A 19,739-nucleotide genomic window follows, 5' to 3' on the forward strand; every position below is an offset into this window, starting at 1 on the left:
GATTGATGAAGTGGCTAATATTAATGATATGGATGAGTACATTGAATTGTTGTATGAAGATATTCCTGACAAAGTGCGCGGTTCTGCCTTGATCCTGCAACTTGCTCGGAATCCTGACAACTTGGAAGAACTACTGCTCAATGGTGATTTAAATTTATTCTGATTTTAAGAAAAACAAAATACTCATGGTCATAAAACTCAATTTTTCAATTATCTATGATAATAGATGCATCAGTTTGATGAGTAATCCAGAAATCACTCATAATTAGCTTTTGAAACATTGTTATTTTTCGGCTAACTTATTTTCTGGGTGATATCTTATTTTGGGGTTAATATTAAAATATGTGTGTCTTTTAATATGTGCTATTTGAGAGGAATGGGCATTTGATGGCAGATAATGATATTGGATTGATTTTTAAAATTCTGTGTGGACTCCATAAAACATCTAAGTCACATAGAAAAGTAAGAGTTGACTTCAATGTTATCTTTCCTCTTCTCCAAAACCCATTTTCTTACTAAGGTAATAGTCATACAAACCTTTTTTATTCTGGCTAGAATTTTGATATTTTCTCAGTAAGAGAATAATGAAACTAGCTTGTTTACCATTTTTATAAATAATTGGATTTCCAGATTCTTGTTTTTCTTTCACCAGAAGTGCTTGATAGTTGAAGTTAATTCAAGTCAGTGTTTGCTTTTGGGCCTGTTATGTGGAAGGCATTTTTTTAAGTTTTAGTTATTCCAAAAGGTAAATCTCTCATGATTTTATTTATAATTTTTCCATTTAATGGAGTTGTTCTAAAATACTATCAGAATAGCCAAATCTTTTTACAATTGCTATTACTGTATATAATAATCAGTTCTTCTTACTTCATTTTGTATCAGTTCATGTAGAGCTTGCCATGTTTTTCTGAATCCACCCCCTCATCATTTCTTATAGCATGACAGTGCTCCGTCACAATCAGATGCCACCACTTGTTCAACCATTCCTCAACTGATGCTCATCCCTTTGATTTCCATTTCTTTGCCACCATAAATAGAGCTACCATAAGTATTTTTGTACTTATTAATCCTTTTCTTTTTTCTTTGATCTCTTTGAGATATAGTCTTAATTGTAGTATTTACTGGATCAAAGTTTATGCACAATTTTATAGCCCTTTGGGCATAGTTCCAAATTATTCTCCACAACGGTCAGACCAATTCCCTACTGCACCAGCAGTTTATTAATGTACCTATTTTTCCCTCATCCTCTCCAACATTTGTCATTTTTATGGGTTTGAGGTGGTACCTTAGGGTTTTAAAATTCAATTTGGAGAATATTTTCATGTGACTACAGATACCTTCAATTTCTTCTTCTAAAAAACTTTCTATTTATATCCTTTGACCATTTATCAATTGGGGTTTGATTTTTTTTTTCAATATCGGCCTCAGTGATAGAAATCAAATCCTATCCATGGTAACCAATCTTGTGTAACTCTTATCTGTATCCAATAAGTTCACCAAATGGGTTTCCATTCAGTGTATTTTCTTCACATTTTCCTTGCTTTGCATAAATACCAATGAAAAATGAGCTATCCATCAGTTATTTCTCCCTTTCTATGTGACTGATCATATTTTTTCCTATTCATTTACTTCTCAATTGCTGTCTTTTATACCAGTTTTCCTAATTCCTTTTTGTAATGTGCTATAACATACATCCAAGTCCCTCTTACTTGATCTTTGGGTGTTATTCAACTTTAGTTCTTCAAAGACTGTAATATCCCATGACTCACATTTCAAACATGTTATGTTTGAAAGGATATGAGCATTTGAAAGTTTAGCCTTCATTTCAAAGAGAAGTTTGAGAATCATTTAAGGAAGTTGGCAATTTCCCAAGGCAATCATTGCCAGCCCACTCTTTTCTTGTTAGTTTTAGGCCGACGAAGCACACTGCCCATTTGTAGTATGGTATGTGTCCAAGGTACACATACTAATGGGTAAGCTATATATAGGTTGTCTATCCATCTATATATGATGAGAGTCTTGAGAGTAGGGGATTTGTCATGCCCTTGGTTTTTCTTGTGTGTCAGTAACAGTTAGACCAAACTCTTCAAAATGATTATGGATTTCACTTAAGAGACTTCTCAGTCTTGATAAAATCAGTACAATTTCATCTGAAAATAGAAACAGCTAAAGGACTTTCCTGTCTATGGAGAATTCCAGTTTGAGTTGGTCTCTATATTCAACCTCTTCCTCTCTTCAGTAATTTAATAGTTATGACTGTTGTAACGTCTTTTCAGGAAATCTTATAGTATTGAGACATATGCATGGGAGATGTGTTGAAGGAAAGCATTTAAACTACCATTTTGCTCAATTAAATCATATGCTAAATTTATAATTGATAAGCACAGTAAGATTTTATATATTATCTTGCTTTCACTCTTTATATTTTGTCAAGCCTCAACCCTGAATTTTTCCCTCTGTCTGCCCGTCCTATTACTCATATTGAACAGAACTGAAGGGAGAAAATGTGCTGCTAGAGTCCACTATAGATTTAAGCTAACTAATCTCAACTGGCCCCACCCTGATTATTCCCTGTATCACCTAGCACAGCACTTGTTTCAAACCTGTTTTCCCCAAGCTGTTGACACTACTTATTTTCTGCTGCCTATGAACATACCCATATTTGTCCCCATTTTTAAAAACCCTCAATTGATCCTAGCATCTCCGCTAGTCATCATTCTAGTATCTCCTCCCCTTCTCAGCCAATGTCCTTAAAAAAGTCATCCATACTTCCTCTACTTTCACTTTGTTCTAAACTACATGCAATCTGACTTCAGACCTCTTTATTCAGATGAAACTTTTCTCCCCAGAGTTACTAGTATTCTCTCAATTGATAAAACTAATGCTCTCTTTTCAGTCTTCAACCTTTTTTGACCTTTACAGCACTTGATGTTATTGACTCATTTCTTCTCTTGGATAGTCTCTCCTTTCTGGGTTTTTGTGATAATTGTGGTTTTCCTCTTCCCCATATGACTGATCCTCAGTCTCCTTTGCTGGATCTGCTTTCATATCATGTTTACTCACTGTGGGTATCATTCATTCCAGGTTCTGTGCTGGACCCTCTTTTCTCTCTTACTTGGTGATCTCATCAGCTCCCATGAGTTCACTTATCATCTTTATTCAGATGTTTGCCAGATCTGTTTATCCAGCTGCAGTCTTTCTCTTGACTCACATCACCAGCCATCTGCCTCTTAGACATTTTCAACTGGTCATGCTATAGACCTTTCAAACTCGGCATTTACAAAATAGAACTTCTTATCTTTATTCACAAACTCTTCTCTCCTCTAAATTATTGCATTCAATGGTACCACCATCCTTCTGGTCAACCAGGTTCACAAACCTCAGGATTACCCCCGACTCCTTACTCTTGTGCACTCCATATATTCAAATCTTATAAATTTTTTCTCTATAATGTCTCTTGTCCCTTTGTCTCTACTTATACAACCACCCACCGTAGATCAGGGCTTCATCACCTTACATCAGGATCATTACAATGGTTGGTGGGTCTGCCTACCTCAAGTCTCTCCTCATGATGATCTACCCTCCATTCAGCCACTAAAGTGATTTTTCCTAAAGCACAAGTCTGACCAAGTCACCTCTTTACTTAACAACCCTATTAGGTCTCTATTGCCTGTAGGATAAAATACAACCTCCAGTGTTCAGAGCCCTAAATAATCTAGCCCACCACACCTTTCCAGTCTTCTTACACCTTACTCTCTACTATGTTCTACTCTTTAGTCCAGTAATACTGTCCTCCTATCTGTTCCATAATCAAAATGTTACAGGTCTCGCTCTGAACATTTTCTCTGGCTTCCCCCATGCTTGGATTGCTCTCCCTCCTCATCTCTGCCTTCTGGCTTTTTTGGCTTCCTTTAAGTCCCAACTAAAATCCCAACTTCTACAGGAAACTTTTCCTAACCCCTATTATTTCTACTGCTTTCCTTCTGTTAATTATTTCCTGTTTCTCTGGAAAATGGCTTGTTTGTACGTGTTTATTGTTTCCCCCACTAAGGCATGAGTTCCTGAAGGGCAAGAGCTATTTGGTTAAAGGGAGGGTAGGATATACAAACACACAGTTGTGTATAGAAATATATATTTACCCAGCAGTAAAGTCGAAGGGAAAGGAGTTAAAGGAAAGAATGAGGGAGGAAGAGAAGAGGAAAGATAGATTAAGGGGGGCAGCAGTCAGAAAGCAAAACAGACCCTTAGGGGACAGAGGGAAAAAAGAGAAAATATAAGAGAATGGGATGTAGGGAAATAACAATAGAACTTGAATGGATGAATTAATCCATAAAACAGGAGCTAATAGAATAAATTAGAAACAGAATTCAGTGATATGTTGTTTATAAGAAAAACTCTTGAAACAAATGCAAATAGAGTTAAAGTAAGGGGCTGGAACAAAATATGTTTTGCTTTAGCTGAAGTAAAAAAAAGGCAGGGGGAGTAATTATCTCAGACAAAGCAAAAGCAAATATAGATCTAATAGAGATAAACAAGACTACATTTTGTTAAAAGATACCATAGACAATGAATTAATGTCAGTACTAAACATATATGTACCAAATGACATAGAATCTAAATTCTTAAAAGAAATGTTAATAAATTATAACAGGAAATAAATAGTAAAATTATAATATAGAGGGATCTCAATTTACCTTTCTCAGACCTAGATAAATCTAACCTAAAAATAAACAAAAAACTTAAGGAGATGAATAGAATTTTTTAAAAGCTAGATATCATAGATTTGTGAGGAATATTGAATGGGGAATAGAAAGGAGTAAGTTTCTCAGCCATTTTTTTGATGTGCATAAAACCTTTACAAGAATTGACTGTGTTGGGGCATAAAAACAGATGCAGAAAAGCAAAAATGTTAAATGCATCTTTACTACCTATGATGAAATAAAATTATATTCAATAGAGGACTTTTAAAGCAAATATTAAAAATTGAAAGATTAAAAAAATTAAAAATTAATTGGATATTAACTAACTTAATCCTAAGGAATGAGTGGGTCAAAAATGTCATAGAAACAATAATTTCATTAAAGATAATGACAACAATGAGACAAAATTCAAAACTTTGTTGCCAAAGATGTATGTATCCAAAGTAGTACTACAAAGGGGAAATTTTATATTTCTGAACAAATGAACTAGACATTCAAAGAACTACAAAACCAACAAACAAATGAAAAATCCTGAATTAAACACTAAAATAGAAATCCTAAGAAAATAAAGATGAAATAAAACAAAATTGAAAGTTAAAAAAAATAAAACATTGAGCTAATAAATAAAACTAGTAGTAGTTTTAAAAAGAAATAATTTAGAAAATTTAATTTAAATGATAAAACCAAATTATCAGTATCAGAAATGAAAGGGGTGAGTCAGTGAAGAAGAAATAAAAGCAATTATTGGAAGTTGTTTTGCCCAGCAACATGCCAATAAAACTAACAATCTAAAATAAAATGTACAAGTATTTACAAAACTAAGAATTTTCTGGGATAAGCAGACAAGAAATGGAGAGTATTTAAATAATCGTATTTTAGAAAAATAAATTGAAGAAACCATAAGTAAACTCCCAAAGGGAAAAAATAAAGGTCAGATGGATTGACAAGTAAATTCCACAAACATTTAAATAATAATTAATTCCAGTACTACATAAACTATTTGGAAAAATTGATCCAATTAAATTCCTTCTATTTACATAAGTATGGTCTTGATATCTAAACCAGAGTGAGTCAAGAGAGAAGAAAATTGTAGCCTAATTTCAATGATAAACATTTATGCAAAAACCTTAAGTACTAGCAAGGATATTATAGCAATATATTACAAAGATCATACATATAACTAAGCTGGATTTATACCAGGAATATAGGGCTTGTTCAGCATTAGAAAAATGATATAATTGAACATATTAGTAAGAAAAGCAATTAAGATCATTATTTCAACAGATGCAGAAAAAACTTTTAATAAAATATATCTATTCTCAGTAAAAACACAAGAAAGCATAGGAATAAACTAAGCTTTCCCTAAAATGATAAGAAGTATTCACCTAAAACCAAGAGCCAACATTATATGTGATAGGGATAAGCTCGAAGTTTTTCCAAAATGATCAGGAATGAGGCAAGTTCATTATTATCATTACTATTTAGTTTGAACTAGAAATGCCATAAGACAAGAAGAAATAAGAAATGCAATAAGACAAGAAAAAGAAATTAATAGAATAAACTTAAAACAAAAAGAAAAAAACTCGCTTTTTATAGGAGATAAGATATTTTACTTAAAGAATCCTAATGAGTCCACTCAACTCTATGAAGGACTAACAAACAGTTATAAAACTTCAGGAATGTGGCAGGATATGAAATAAACAGAAGTCATTAACATTTCTATATATTACCACAAGATCCACAAAGAAGAGACAGAGAAATTTCAGTTAAAGCAACTACAGGCAATATAAAATAGATGAGTCTGATGGTCAAGACAAAACACACGATCTGTAACAAATACAGTTGCAAAACTATCATCATACAAATAAAAGCTAGCCTAAATAATTGGAGACATATTAGTTTCTCATGGGAAGACCAAGCCAATACAATTAAAGTGCCAGTAGTGCCTAAATTAATTTAGTTGTTCAGTGCTAAACCAATCAAACTACTGAAGAATTACTTTACTAACCTTGAAAAAATTTTTATAAATTCACCTGGAGAGGGAAAAGTCAAAAATATCAGGGGAATCAATGAAAAAAATAACAAAGAAGCAGGGCTAATAATACTTGATCTCAAACTGTATTACAAAGTTGTAATTTTCAAAATCACTTGGAACTGTGAAAGAGAGATGTTGATTAGTGGAATAGATTAGGTACACAATACACAGAAGCAAATGAGCACAATAACCTAGTGTTTGATAGACTCAGAGATCCCAGATATTGGGGTAAGAGCTCATTATTTGACAGAAAGTGTTGGGGAAACTGTACAACAGTCTGGCAGAGTCCAACTATAGACTACATCACACATTATATTCTAAGATAAGCTCCAAATGAGTGCATGATTTAGATGTAAAGAGCGATACCATGAGCGAATTAGGGGAGCATGGAAGAAATCACCTCTTTGATCTATGGATAGGGGAAGTGTTCATGACCAAAGAGACAGAGGGGCTAACAGGAAGCAACTCTGAGGACTCATGAGGAAACATGCTGAGGATGGATCAGGGTATAAATTGAAGTATTTTTTTTTCTTTTCCATTCTCTTTTTTCTTTTTTCTTTTTTTGTGTGTGTGTGTGTGTGTGACATGACTAATACAAGAACTTAATTTGTATGACCATACATATTTTTAATGGGTGTTTCTCTTGCCTTCTTAATAAGTAGGGGAGGGGTTAGGGATGGGAAAGAATTTGGAACTGAAAATAAAGTTGAATTTTTTAAAAAATGAAAAAAAAATAAAGTATATTATTGACCATTTTAATGCCTCACGCCCCAGTAAACTCCACCAATTTTCAATTACTTACAGGATTGAAAATAAAATCCTCTATTTGGCAACAACCTGGCCCCTTTCTACCGTTGTTGTTTAGTCATGTCCAACTGTGTGACCCTGTATGGGGCTTTCTTTGCAGAGACGCTGGAGTGGCTTGCCATTTCTCTTCCTCAGTGGGTTAAAACAGAGATTGAGTAACTTGTCCAGGGTCACACAACTAGGAAGTGTCTGAGGGCAGTCTGAACTTGTCATCCTGATTCCAGGGCCAGGCTTTACCCATTGAGCCTAACTAATTGCCTCCTGATAATGTAATTGTCCCACTGTATTCTTCCTTGGTCAAACTACCTCTGGAATATTTTGTTGAGTTCATGTTATCACACTTCAGAAAGGACTTTTTGAAAAAGATTGTACTCAGAGGAGGGAGAACAGGATGGTGATTGGACTGGAACCATTTGATATGAGTGTTTCTTAAAGGAACTAGAGAAATTTAGCCTGGAAAATAAAATGCTTGGGAGGGGGGAATGATTTCTGTTTTAAGATACTTGAACAGTTGTCATGTGAAGGCTTGGTCGGTTTGTCTTCAAAGGGCAGAACTAGGAACAAGAGGAAGCTGTAGAGAGGCAAATTTAAGTTTCATATAAAGAAAATTGAACCAGGAAGGAGAGGTGTCCAAAGGTAGAATGAACTCCCTTGACTGAATATGAAGGTCCTTTTTGTTGGACTTGGAGTCCACAGAAACTTTCAGAAATGGGAAGAGAGCCATAAGCTAGACACCGCTGCCTAGTGAACTGAACTTGTAACATGTACGTAAAGGGTTTCCTTAATTTACATTTTATTGGTCTTAATGTATTTTTGTGAAGTTTTGAATTTTATAAAGTTTAATTTATTGGACATATTTTCTGTAGCTAAAAACAAATACTGCTTTCTGTCATCTTTCGCCTCAATTCTAATGTATTAGCCTGATTTTAATAAGTGGAAAGTCTCATATTGTACTAGAGATGAAATAATTATCCTTTGGAAATTTTTTTCATCAGAAACTGCCCTTGGTGCATTAGCCAGAGTACTGAGAGAAGACTGGAAGCAAAGTGTAGAATTGGCTACTAACATAATATATATTTTCTTCTGCTTTTCCAGGTAAGTACAAGAATTATGAAATTAATGTAAGCGCCTCTCCTACATTCCAGTTTTGTTTTGTTTTGTTTTGTCTTGTCTCTTTACCATTACAACAGTACATTTTACAAAACAAACAATAAATGTTCATTTAGTAAACAGGAAGGTATTAGAAGTTATATTCTAGGTAATAATTAAAGTGGCTTTCAGACATTGTGACATAATTAGTCTTGCTAAATAGCTTTCTGAAAATTGTCTTTGCGCATAACTTAGTAAATGGCTGCTAGAGTTGCAATTATTAAAAATATGTTCTGAATAATTGTGTTTTTTTGCTTTAAATTAGAATAATTTTATAAGAACTTAAGAATGCCAGTTCTGAGAGCAATAAAGTCTTACAGATTTAAAGTCTTCAATGTGTAATGTGTGTATGTTCATTTATAAAAATATTATCTCCTAGTATAGTGTGTATTAATTTTTTTACTATGAACCTGTTGCCTCAAGCTTGAATTGCACCTATTTCTATAAATACATATATACATATTTCCTTTTAATGTAGTTTTTCTCAATTTCATGGACTAATCACTCACTATAAAATTGGAGCTCTGTGTATGAATATAATTGATCATGAGTTGAAGAGACATGAACTGTGGCAAGAGGAACTTTCTAAGAAGAAGAAAGCTGATATCCTTTCAGAATGAGACTTCAGTCTGAAGACTAACTTTTAGCAGTAGATATATTGAAATTTTTTTATCTGGTCATATTAGTGATGCAGCATTAATAAAGTACTTTTACTCAAAGAAAGTAAAAGTGAGAATATCAGATTAAATAATTTAATTATGTTAAAAAGTCCTTTGCTATGTCAAATTGAAATTTGTTTCCATGTAACTTACAACCCTTGGTTCTAGTTTTACTCTCTGGGTTATCACACAACAGAGCTTCTTCTACATGTTAACTATGCCAGCATTCTAAGATAGCTTTCTTCATGACAAATAACTGAGTGAATGAATGAATTCTCAGCTTCCTCAGGGTCTCTTCATGACAGTGTCTCTCTCTGTGTCACTCTCACCTGAATGCTCTCTACTTAGTCACTGCTCTCTCAAATTGTGGCTGCCAGAATTAGACAGGATCCTTTAACCAATGGAGAATATAGACAGCCTGTTGTGTTCAAAGATTTTGTAGGTGAGTTGGTTGGAATGCATAGAAGCAGTGTTATTGATACTGACTGCATAGTATACCTGAAATATTTTACTATAGAACCAAACCACTTCTATGACATTTTTTTCCAATGGAAAATTCATTTAGATTTCTAAATTAGGATGGCAGAAAACAGATTTACTTCCATTCCTCTAATAAGATTGTGGACCTGCTCTTGCACCCATGAGGCAATAGTATTGTTGATAAACAAACATTTATTAAATGCTTACTTTGTGCCAAGTACTACCCTACATGCTAGAAATACAAAGAATGGTTTAAAAACATCCCTGCTTTCCAGGAGCTCACATTCTAATGAGGAAGACAACATGCAAACAACTACATACATACAGGACATATACAGAATCGATGAAAGATGGTCTCAGAGAGAAGGCCGTATAAGGTAGAGGAAATTGGAAACTCTGGGGATGCAGTAGGAAAAGATGAAAAGGGAGAGCATTTCAGGCATTAAGGTCAGCCATTAAAAAGGAATGGAGATGAGACCATTCTTGATAATATGTCAAAATCCCTTTTTATTTCTTTTGTGAGTCTCAAGAATTTATTTGCCTGTTTATTTTTTCATGATCATTAACTGTTGTTTCTGAGGATTTCTTACCATTATGACCAATTATTGATAGAATATTGTCTCACATATTTTCTTGTGTTTTCCTGAACCTGATCCAAACACATGGCCCCTATGGGAGTAGGCAGAGATGTTTTTGCATGACTGTTGTGTGCTAGTGCCAGTGTAATTTATGTTCAGAAGACCTTTTCAAACCCAAGACTTTTCCAACCCTAAAATATACTCAGTATTACTTACTCCAAAAGTGGTGTCAAAATTGGTCCCTTTCACAAAGCATTAGGTCTGGGCCTCTGACATAGAAAGTTGATGTATCTTATTTAAATCAGAAGTTCTAATAAACTTGAAGGAGAGCTGTGATAAACATTCCTGTTGGCAGTGCAGTATTTAACCAACCCTATTATAAGTTCATGTGTTATCTCTAGTTATTATTTAATTTTATGTTAAGTGAACTTTTGGATACTCTGTAGCTTTTTCATGATGCATTTTAATTGAAGGTGCAATTAATAAGCATCTCCAGGCTGTAAAGACAGAAATGAAACAATCTGCCCATAAGGGATTCACATTCTACAGTTAAGTATTTGCCCAAAATTAATGATTAAAGTTCTGTGTGATTGAGTATAGGAATATGTGATTGAGTATGGCAGTTTTAAATACTTTTGCTCATAGCATTTTAAATAGGTTTTCTCTGCTTTAATGAATATAATATGATCCTTAACTTGATATTTTTACTTGATGAAGACCCTGAAAACCAAACTATTAAAAAAGATTATGAGAAAACCTATAAGAAGTATCAAGGTTTGGTGGTAAAGCAGGAGCAGCTCTTACGAGGTACAGATTCCTCATTTATGAAAAAGAAAAAGTGCTTACTTTGCAGATGTATTCATTTGTTCTGGTTTTCATTGTCTTAAAAAAGCCAAATCCAAAATTAATAGAAAATGTTATAAATTCAATATAATGTAAGCCTTCTCATTCCCTGTCCTTACCTCAGGTTTATTTCCAATTAGTTGGTTGTTTGAGCAGTCATCACATTCCCCTTCTACTCCTCAGTTACCCACATTGACTTTTCATCAATATAGCACTCTAAATATTAAAATTTGTATATACTTGGAGTTCAGATATCTCAAACATAACTTTTCAGAGATGTTTTCCCTGATATTAAAACACCTTTCATCTAATTCCCCACTGAAAAGGTTACTGTTTTCCACAGATGAAATTGAAAAACAGAGAGAGAGAGAGAGATCTGAGCATTCCTTTGATTTAAGAGGCAGTACTTTCATATCTCTGGACTTTCTTGATAGTGTAAAATAAACATAAGCAGAGCCTGGAACTTAGAATCTCTAGGTCCTTGTTAAAGATGGTTATTAGCAAGAATGAAGCCATGCCCTTTGATGGATGTCCAGCTCCATACTGTATATTGTCATTGGTTCTCCTTCTAAGTATTTATTTGATCAACACACTGAAATCTGCGTTCCTACGTTCTCATTGTTGTTCAGCCATTTTCGGTTATGTCCAACTTTCTGTGATCCCATTTGGGGTTTTCTTGGCAAAGATACTGGAGTGGTTTGCCATTTTCTTCTCCAGCTCATTTTACAGATGAGGAAACTGAGGCAAAGAATGTTAAAGTGACTTACCCAGGGTCAGATAGCTGAAAATTGTGATGAAATAACCTATTTTCAACTGACTCATTATACTTTAGGCCTTCAACAAACATTTATTGATTTATTGTAGCAATTTAAATAAGAAAAAATGATTTCTTTCTCACAAAATTTGGTTCAAAATAAGGAGGCACATTTTTCTTTGTAACTGGCTTCACAATAGCAACCTTAGTGTAATAAAGCACGTGATAAATAACTTGCCTTGGTTTCTCCGATGTCTGACAATTACTATTTTCATATCTGCGTATTTGACAATTTTTTTCTGATTTATCTACCCTTAATTATTAACAAATAAAAATGACTGAAAATAATGCTCATCTCTTCTTAGGACTTTGGTTTATAGGAAAGAATTATTATGTTTTAAAAAGCTCTTGTCAATCCATACTCTAACCAGTTACCTTTATTTTTCTAGTTGCTCTTTATTTGCTTTTGAACCTTGCTGAGGATACTCGGACTGAGCTGAAAATGAGGAACAAGAACATAGTTCACATGCTGGTGAAGGCGCTTGATCGAGATAATTTTGAACTCCTAATTCTGGTGGTGTCTTTCCTAAAGAAACTTAGCATTTTTATGGAAAACAAAAATGATATGGTAAGTTGTGAACCTACTTCCTAAACTGTTTTGTGTTGGAATTTGCTGTAAAAAAACCGTCCAGACTGTGGTATTATCAGAGCACAATCATTGATCTGAATTTTAGTTCTTCCTTACCATAATAATGTCACGTTTATCTGATGTCATCAGGGAAGAAAGAGGTATTCAAGAGAGAGATATTTTACACAGCACTGAAGAGGAGTGTGACTGTCCCGGAGAAGATTTACTCTGTTGAGGGTTGAGTCTCAGTGGGTCAGAGAAGAACGGTTTAAGGGTTAGGAACAGCGGTTGATGTGTGGCTGCTTATTTAGTGCCCAGTTATGGGGTACACGTAGGGTTTTAATTCCAAAATGTCCAAGTAGATGACGTGAGCATATGTACTCTTAAATGTGTGTGTGTGTGTGTGTGTGTATATGTACACAGATCTTTACATTCATATGCATATCAATTAAATATATGCCCATATGAGTACACACATAAATATTCATACATTCACAAATAATGGGGAATAAATATGGATACATATAAATGTGTTTTTAAAAGAATTTTTGATACATGGTTTTTAAAATTTTATTTTGAACTTAAGCACAAAAAAGACCATTTGCATAGATGAAACACAAAAACTAAGATTATATCTGAAACTTGGAATCTCTGTTTCATATTGCTTGTTTTTTTTAAAGTTATGATAAAATCCATACATTTCTTTGAGAAATATTTTGCTTCTCTGTGCTTCTGTACTGCCTTCGGATATCTTTCATACAATTAAATCATACAGTTAAAAAAATGTTTCATTGGTCTTTTGTTTTTGAAATTAGTATTTGCTAACCTTTTCTCCCATCCAGCCTTCTTCTACAATTAAAAAAAATAAATCTTAAGGAAAAAAAAAACCCTTTATAACAAAAAAGCACAGTAAAAAAAATCTGCACAATAGCCACATCCAAAAATACCCATCGTGCATCTTGAGTGTCTTACCTTCACCTTAGTCACAAGGTGAATAACAAACTTCATTTTAGGCCTCCTCAAGAAACAGTTCATTTTGTTGTTGGGTTCTTAGTTGTTTTCTTTACAGTATGGTTTTCCTTGTGTAAGTTTTTCTCCTGGTTCAGCTCATTTCATTATGTCAATTCATCCTATTCCAGATTCTCTGAAATCTTTTTCATCATTTCTTATCATGCACTAATATTCCATTACGTTCATCAACCACAATTTAGGCAGCCATTCCCTAATTGACGTTCAATTCCTTAGATTCTTGTTACTTGTTTGTTTTTTTTTTTTAATCCCTCCTTCAGAATCTCGAAGCACATTTGTCTTGGGGCCATTCCTTCCCCTCCAGTATTCTCCCTTTTAACTTCCTTCTCCCTGTCACTACTTGATTCCCTCTTGGGTCTGATGTATTTTTATACCAGACTGTACATATGTATGTTCAGCCCTCCTCTGTTCATCTCAGGCTTGCTTTCCCCACTCCTTACATCGTGTTTGTGATATTTTTCCCTCAATCCAGTTGTGGTAAAAAGCCAGTTCTCTCCCCTTCCTCTTTTCTGTAATAGTGTTTTCCTTTTGCCTTTCCTTCTCTTTACCTTCTTTAAACCTTCAGAATACAACCAATCCACTACTTTTTAAAACGATTTTATTTTTGCCTGAACTTATAATGTGTACCCCTCACTTCTTCCTCCCAATTAATTTAAAGAAAGGTTTATCAGATCAAATTTCTTAAATTGTCCGCATCCAAAAATATATGTCTCATGGCCTTTTAAGTTGTTTACTTTTCTGGCAGGAACTGAATGGCTTGTTTTTTTTATCTTCAGGCTTTTGGACTTGTGTTTTTTCATTGCATCAGTCAGAATTCTAGTCTTTCACAATTCTCTTTACATTATTGCTGTGAAATAAGCTGCTGATTCAGATAGCATTTATTGTGCCTCTGATGTACCAGACACTTTTCTGCTTACTTTGTTGTTGTCATGGACATCTTCCTAGTTTTGAAACTATTTCATCATTTCTTCTGACATAATATTCCATTATATTCATTTAGACATTCTCCACTGGGATAATTTCCACTGGGATAATCAGTTTTCAGCTACTAGGCAAATAGTTTTGTATGTATAGGTCCATTTCTTAATCTCTTTGGAGTGGGGTGGGGTATAAACCTAAAAGTGGTGTAGATGGATCAGTGAGCATACGTAGTTTGCAAAGTTACCACTTTGGCGGCATAATATTGAATTGCATTACAGAACAAGTCACAACTCTACCAACAGCGCATACGTGTGCCCCTTTTCTCACAGACCTTTTAGTATTTTTCCTCTTACAGTTTTATCATTCTGTTGGGTATGAGTTGGAACCTCAAACGTACCTTAATTTGCTTTTCTCTAATTATTGACAATTTAGAGAATTTTTTATACATTTATTGATAGCTTAGATTATATCTGTTGAAAACACTGATATTTATCTGTTGGGGAATGAATGAGTTTTAAAAATTTGAATTGGTTCATTATATCTCTTAGATATGAGTCTTTTATAAGAAAAGCTTGCCGTAAGATTTGTTCTCAGTTAAATGTTTCTGTTCTAATTAATTCTAATTACATCTGACTTGTTTATGCAAAATCTTTTTGATTTTATATAATCAAAATTATTGATTTTATTTTCTGTGATCCCCTCCCTATCACTTGTTTAGTCTCTATCCACAGAGGTGAAGGATAATTCCTTCCTTACTTCTCCAATTTATTTATGATATGACCTTTCATATCTAGGTCATATATACATTTAGAACTTAGCTTGATATGTGGTGTGAGCTATTAGTCTAAACTTAATTTTTTTAAGTTTTTCAATTTTTATGATAGATTTTGTAAATTGTGAGTCCTTTCAGTAAGTGGGGATCGTTAGTTTATTGAACACTATTCTCTCGTTTTTATTTGCTTCTTTATGTGGGATCTGTAATGTGTTCTACTGACAGACCCATTTTTTTCACCACTACCAAATCATTTTAACAGTTACTGCTTTGCAGTATCATTTTAACTTTTGGTGGTAATGGAGCTTTCCTTCTGCTTTTTTTCATTATTATTCTTGAGATTCTTGACATTTGGTTTTCATTTCATTTTTATTTTTCATTTGTATTTTCATTATTATTTTTCCTAGCATTTTATAATATTCCTTTGAAAGTCTGATTGGTATAACACTAAATAAATTAATTAATTTAGATAGTATTGCCTTTTAATGATAAATCTACTTGTGAGCAGTTAATGTTTTTTCCCCCTATCATTTAGGTCTATATTTTTCTAAACAATGTTTTATTATTAGATTCATAGGGTTCTTGGGTAAACTTTGTAAACTTTTCTAATCTTTGAGCTAACAATTAGCACCTCTCCTACCTGTCACACAAATGGAACCTTTCTTAAGCTAAGTTATTTGCGTTAGGGTAGATTTTGATTAGTGACCTTATCCTTCAGAAGCCATCATCTAATCTTTTACTAATTACCTGGCACATAAAAGACACTTAATAAAGTCTTGTTAATGTGGCTTTTTACGTGATGGCACACATGCCTTTTTTATCAAAAATAAAATTTTTGTATGATTCATTATAGATGGTTTTAAGAAACATTTTTGTGACCACATATAATGTAAAGATTTCTAATGACTCTTCTTTTAAGTAGTAAAGGTCACCACTACTTTTTCTACATAATCTTTTTTGGTTTTTGTTAAGCAGATGTATAGGTACCAATTTTTTATTTCCTTTATTTAATGATAGATTGAAGATTCTTTTAGTCCCTGGTCTATCTAAACTTTTTAAACTTGAGAGAGCATTGTGCATTGCTATGTACTCTGTTGAGTACTTGGTAAATATTTATTTATATTCATCAAGTTTGGCACTTTACCACAGCACTTTGGTTTCAGCTGTCATATATCATCATAATATAGTTACTGGGTACTTAATGTGTACAGGAACAGTGCCCTGGGAACTAGGTTATAGAAGCTAATAAAAAACATGTTTTTTGTCTTCTTTGATCTTTCTTAGAAAAGCAGTATGATATGAACAATTAGTTATTACCCTTTGGGTTCATTGCATGTGCCTAGTTAGATCATCTACCTTCCTGGGAGTTGGGCAGAGTGATTTCAGACTGTGTCATCATCAACATGTAGCTAATACGTAGGACTTAGAGAATAGATTTAATGCTGTATAAAAACACTGACTCTGGAATCAGAGAACTTGGATTCCAATACTACTTTACTACCTGTGTGACTATAGACATGTAATACACTTCCTGAACCTCATTTTCTTTATTTTTAAAATGAGGTAGTTGAACTAAATGGTTTTTAACATGCCTTCTAGCTCTTGATTCTTGATCCTGTGATTCTTTCATTTCAGTGTATTTGGTTGAAAAAAAATAACTTTTTTCCTAAAAAAAAAAAAAATATATATATATATATATATATATATATACATATGCATATATATGTATAATTAGGAAAAAAATTTAAGAAAGAAAATTTGGTAGTTATTTTTTTAAATTTATTTAGAGAAGGAATGGAATTTGCTCAAAGGTATTTCATAGGTATGACTTCTAGAGCTAGAAATTAAAGATTTAGGCATGTTCTTGCCATATATTTTAATTTTACAGATGAGAAAATTGAAGCTCAGAGTCATAATTGGCTTGCCCAAGGTAAATGGTACAATCAGGAGTAGAAGTAGGTGGAATGGAGTAAGCATTCATGTATTGCCGATTACATTCCAGTCACTGTGCCAAACACTTTCTATAAATATTATTTCATTTGATCGTAACAATAACCCTTTGAGAGTAGGTACTGTTATCTCCATTTCACAGTTGAGGAAACTGAGGCAAACAGAAGTTAACTGATTTTCCCCCAGGATCACCATATTGCCCTATCTAAATTATTGGCTTAAGGGATCTTTATGCATTTTAAAATTTTTTGTCTAGAATATAATTTTTATTTTTGGATGATTTTTTTGTCAGTACCAGTGATAAATGAAGTCCAATAAAATGTTGACTTTCAAGTGACATTGGGAAAAGTCACTTGAAGGTTGAAGTAAACTTATTGGTAGGTTAGCTGTTTCATGATATTATGATATTTTTCATGTAAAATTCAAGGACACCAATCTGCATTCCTAATTTCTATTCCATTTCATAGAAATAAAATGTTAGACATTCATTTTGGTACAGTTGTTTCTTTTACTGGTTGGCACTGTGCCTTTATCAGCTGAAAAGGCATGGACTAGAGAGATGAATTAAATAAATAAGAATGTATCCTTTAACTTTGTGATTGACTTCCTGGCATACATTCCACATTCCTTTCAGTTTAGTTAGAGGACAATTAATAAACAAACCTGCTGAGTTATTTGTTTCTAAATCTCTCCTACAATCACTGGTATACGTTGCAAATTTTTCACAAGAAAAATGTAACTTAAAATAATTAGTGTCAGATGTGGACTCTAGTAACTATGCAAAAATAGTAAGTAGCTGATATATCAATCTACATCATCAGTTAAATATAGTTTCTTCTTTTACTATAATATTTAACTAATACTTCCCCTTCCTCTTTGTGTCAAATGGGTTAAGGAAAATAGAGGATTTTTATAGTCTTTTCGTATGTAGCAATGGTAGCCTAAAGCAGAGGTAGCTAACTCATAGCCTGGGGGCTCAGCACTCCTGAGTGCTGCTCGAACCAGATTAAAATGTAATTGGGAAATGTTTGACGAAATAAATAGAAATACAATAAAACATAGATAATGTTACATTTTAAAACTTAAGTTAATATATGGCCCTCAGGGATCCTTATATATAGTTTAGTGGCCACCATTTCTATTTGAGTTTGACACCCCAAGCCTAAAGGTTCCAAATGAATTTTCAGTTTTTGGATAAAATAGTAGTAGGAAAATCAACAAGGGAGTAAATCATCTCAGGACATTTAAGACAAACATCAGCAAAAACATCCAGGCTGCTTTGTTTTTTTAAGTAAGAGAAAAAATCATCTCAGGACATTTAAGACAAACATCAGCAAAAACATCCAGGCTGCTTTGTTTTTTTAAGTAAGAGAAAAAAAGTTTTCTGAAAACTTGCCACCCAATATCTCTTTTGGCTAAAAGAGCAACCAGTGACCTCAGATAGTGACATTGTTATTCAAATCTTAGATAATTTTAAACATAAGATAATTTTCATTTTTCTCCATTTAAAATAAAATATGAAGCATCACAATATGGACCTAGATTTTTTTTTCATTAGTGTAGAGAACTCCAGTAAGAAAATTAAACTCCCTTCAGCAATGCAGATCAACAATTTCTCTGATTATTTATAATCATAGAGAATTACCCGGAATACTGAGAGATTAAGTTATTTGTTCCAGTATGTTTCAGAGGGAGGACTTGAATGTAAGTCTTCTTGAGTCACAATTGGGCTTTCTATTCACTATGGCATACTATCTCCATACTTAGAATATGTACATTTATTTATGTAGCTTAAGTACACTATGTTTAATAGAATGTTCCTAGTAAAACTGCTTGTTTGGGGTATCATTGAAATTCTCGATATCATATCACTCTTATTTCTCTATGTCTTGGCTGGGAGGAATGGAAATTTTGTAATCCATTCCCTGTAATACAATAAAACGTTGTGTTGCCATGTGGTCCACTCAAACCTACATTTTTCTTCCTTGGACTTTCTATGGAACAGGTGATAACCAAATATTCAGGTTTTGGAGGACTTCATCACTATGCCAAAGAATAGACCTTTCAGATAAAAACTAAGCAAAGTGCAATTAATTGCTTTCTGAAGTTGTTACATTCCTCTGAAGGGAATTATTCAAACATTAGCTAACTGATAATCTATCCACAATATAGAAGATAGTCCAAGTTGGAGTAGGAGCTGAGACCCCTTCCAGCTCTTGGCACTTGGTCAGTATTTAGTATCCCCTATTTTATAAGCTTAATCCTCAGGGTGGATGCTCTCAGCCATGAAAGCGGCAGCAGAATTGATCAGATTTGGAAGAGCAGCCTTCACGTCCATTCACAGCTCTGCCATTTATAACATTGGACATTACTCAAGTCACGTATCACCTCTTGCAGCACTAGTTTCCCTGAAAAAAATGGAGTTAGGATAATC

At 33.5% G+C, this 19,739-nt stretch overlaps 1 protein-coding gene across 2 annotated transcripts in view; it reads left to right on the forward strand.

The window, feature by feature from the left end:
- Window positions 1-19,739, forward strand: part of KIFAP3 (kinesin associated protein 3) — a 189,777-nt gene that overhangs the window by 44,039 nt on the left and 125,999 nt on the right. For both annotated transcript variants that reach the window (XM_072648684.1, XM_072648685.1), the window contains exons 5-9: window positions 2-143; window positions 8,538-8,637; window positions 9,170-9,294; window positions 11,117-11,215; window positions 12,455-12,633. In XM_072648684.1, the coding sequence (XP_072504785.1) occupies window positions 2-143; window positions 8,538-8,637; window positions 9,170-9,294; window positions 11,117-11,215; window positions 12,455-12,633 (645 nt within the window). The remainder of the gene's footprint in view (window position 1; window positions 144-8,537; window positions 8,638-9,169; window positions 9,295-11,116; window positions 11,216-12,454; window positions 12,634-19,739) is intronic.

The sequence above is a fragment of the Notamacropus eugenii genome, chromosome 2 (assembly GCF_028372415.1).
Source record: "Notamacropus eugenii isolate mMacEug1 chromosome 2, mMacEug1.pri_v2, whole genome shotgun sequence".
NCBI lineage: Eukaryota > Metazoa > Chordata > Mammalia > Diprotodontia > Macropodidae > Notamacropus > Notamacropus eugenii.